The 2,986-nt window shown below is 36.3% G+C and overlaps 1 protein-coding gene across 1 annotated transcript in view; it reads left to right on the top strand.

The window, feature by feature from the left end:
* The first annotated feature begins 348 nt into the window (after window positions 1-348).
* TMEM242 (transmembrane protein 242) overlaps window positions 349-2,986 on the top strand; it is a 26,229-nt gene continuing 23,591 nt past the window's right edge. The window contains exon 1 of the mRNA XM_029962723.1: window positions 349-423. Within this exon, the coding sequence (XP_029818583.1) occupies window positions 349-423 (75 nt within the window). The remainder of the gene's footprint in view (window positions 424-2,986) is intronic.

The raw sequence follows: 2,986 nt of genomic DNA, 5'->3' as shown, positions 1-2,986 counted from the left end.
CACTCAGTCCTGTCCTAAGTTACACCTGACATGCCCTCCTGAATAACCAAATGTAGAACTGAAATTAAAAAAGAGCACTTCATATTCTGTAGAAGGAAGCTGCAGCTTAGAAAGGCAACTCTGGGGCTGGGGGAGCTGGCTGGGAATCTGGAGATCCAGCTGCTCAGCTCCTGCCTTTGTTGGAGAACCACAGCAGAACCCTGTGCAAACTGATTAATTTGCTCATCTTCTCCAAAGGGAAAAATACCCTTCCTGTAAGTGTGTGAAACCGGCTCAACCAATATTTTTTAAGTGTCTTTTGGTTCTCCAGTGCAAGGCTCTTCTTATAATTGTTTGTACATTTGCCAAATGAGCACTGACTTTGTCAGTATTTCTGTGACTAAAGTCTACACACCACTATTCAATGACCGGGTTTTTGCTGTGGTATGACACAAGAGACCCAGAGGACTTACTCTCAACATGGGAATCTCAGCCACCAGATTTTTAAGAGATGCATAACAGTAACCACCTTACTCTAAAAAAAGAGGTTTCTGCAGAAACCAAATCGTAGCTGCAAAACACTTTCATATCTTGTCCAATTGACCAGAAAAATGTTTGGAAATACGTAACTGGTTTCTTCATGCCCCCACCTGTACACAGCACTGCGGTTGCATGGTGCTTTCAGGAGTATCAAAGCTTCCATAAGTAGAGGAAATGACCAGTCAGGCAGAGAGCAAAGCTCAGCTCTCCTGAGAGCCAGAGGGTAGCTCAACTGCCGCATTTTCTCTCTTTCTAAAACCAGTGTTTGGCTCTTTCCCAAGTTCTTTTACATAATCCAGTTCTGTTACTGAACATGTCAGTTTAACCAGTATTCAAATCAACCTCCTCTATGTTTTGAATTGGATTTTCAAGCTCCAAACAGGATTCTGTGTCTCAACTGCCAACATTTTTTGCAGTGGCACTCAAGACTTTTGGATATATAAATGAGAGAGGTAATTTAGTGAATATATCAAATTACTGCATTTATTATGTCCCTGTTATCTTATAAACTAGCTTCTTTTCCTCTAAATACTTAAACTGCAAGCTTGGTCCTCAAGTGAAACTCACCTTTAGTGGAGACGGCCAGGTATCACTGTGCAGGAAAGGAAGGGGAGCAGGAGACACACAGGCCAGTACTGAAATGTTTCACAGCATTATGTTAAGAAGCTTGCACACTGTGGTTCTGTTTTTTGATAGAGCTGCTTATTGGCAGCAATACCAAGCATTTGCAAAGATTATAAAAATGTGTTAAGGAATATATTTATGCAAACTTTTTTCTTTTGGTTATTTTCTTTAATTTTTCTTCTGTGCATTCTTGCTTGCTCTCTTTCCACACTTTTCCCTCACCAATACTGTACAATTATATGAACTCCCACAGGAGAGACAATGTGTTACCAATTTTTCATTAAAACCCAGGGGTTGATATAAAAATCCTAATCATAATTTCAGAATCATAAGTGGAGATTAACACATCCTTTGAAGCTGAAAACTTTGGCCACCTCTCACTCTCTGCTTTTGGCTTACCAAGTTTTTTTGTAATAAAAAGGAAAGAAAGCATTATTTTATATTCAACTACATAACAAGAGATTAATTTGTAACCTAAATGAATACAATTCTGCTGAACATCTCTTGTTTTTAAGCAAGACAATTTATTTTACAACATGAAGAATTTAAAGTTATTCCGTAAAAGAGTGGATTTCATGGGCTTTATGCCCTACTTTAAGTCTCTGTGAATGATTAATAGATACAGATCTTATTGGACTCTCTTAAAGATAGATTCTTGGCATTGTTCAAACCAAGATTAAATAACATCATTATACCTTTCTTTTCTCTTTCTTCTGAGTTCAGAAAAAGATTTGAAAGAAATTAATGTCTTGATTGATGTGAACTCAAAAACTATCCTGAGAAAAAAACTAGGATTTTTATCACCAAACCCACAAAAATAGGTTATTATCTCTCACAGTTCAAGGATTCTTCTATCAGATGCAGTGATCTTGACACAATTTACAATCAAAATGACGTGCATGCTGCTGTTTTAGTTTGTGTAGTAGTGTAGTAGAATGCATATTCTAACAAATTTGAATACTGTATATAATAATCATATACACCTCAGCATGAAGATAGAAAGTAATTTCTTCTTTTAATATTGTCACTGTGCACTTTTTCTTAGACTACCTTCTCTAAGCTTTTCCAGGAGGTTTTACTATTATTTGTGGCAAAGTCTAATGCTATTCCAAAACACACACAGCATCTTGGGGTGCTTTTTCAAGGGAAAAAGAAGACTAGAGGGAAGAAGATTAGGAGTCATTTACATGCTGTCCAGATTAGAAAAAAATGGAGTTAATGCTGGTGGGCCAGCCATACAGCAGAGATAAGGCCTACTTCTTTTTCAGTAACTCCTTTTTAACTGTGTAAAATTTTGTTTAACTTACACAGTACATAGACTATTAGGAAACAGCTTTGGAATGTTTTTCAGAAGTACCATGAACAGGAAGTTTCCCAAAATACTAAATTTTTGCCTAGCAACCCAGTCCCTATAATCAGACCTTAGATACAGGCTATAAGTAATGTTAACAAGATACAAAGAAGAAAGCTGGGGAAGAAATGCTTGATTTGGATTTCTTTACATTCTTTGCTTTCTGTTAAAGTACTGTTACAAACAAAAATATACTTGATCTGACTATACCAAATCCTGAAATTAGTATACTGTTTAACAGAGTGATAAAGTCAGATAGTACAGCAATTTATATTCATCAGCAACTGAGCATTAGTGTGACACAGACATGGAAAAAACCCCAAATATATGTTCTTGTAGTGTGAAAAACTATTTACATAACTGGAAAGAATCAGAATTTGGAATAAAAATATGTACTTTAGAGCAACACTATTCGTCAAGATACAGCTTACTAAAATTCATGGGAAGTAAAAATTTCTCCCGGTTTTATTTAGTAAAGTCCACTACGTGGTA

The sequence above is a fragment of the Manacus vitellinus genome, unplaced genomic scaffold (assembly GCF_001715985.3).
Source record: "Manacus vitellinus isolate BGI_N305 unplaced genomic scaffold, ASM171598v3 scaffold_4_pilon, whole genome shotgun sequence".
Taxonomy (NCBI): Eukaryota; Metazoa; Chordata; class Aves; order Passeriformes; family Pipridae; genus Manacus; species Manacus vitellinus.
The sequence above is the reverse complement of the archived record's forward strand: the minus strand, read 5'-3'. Positions and strand labels throughout refer to the sequence as shown.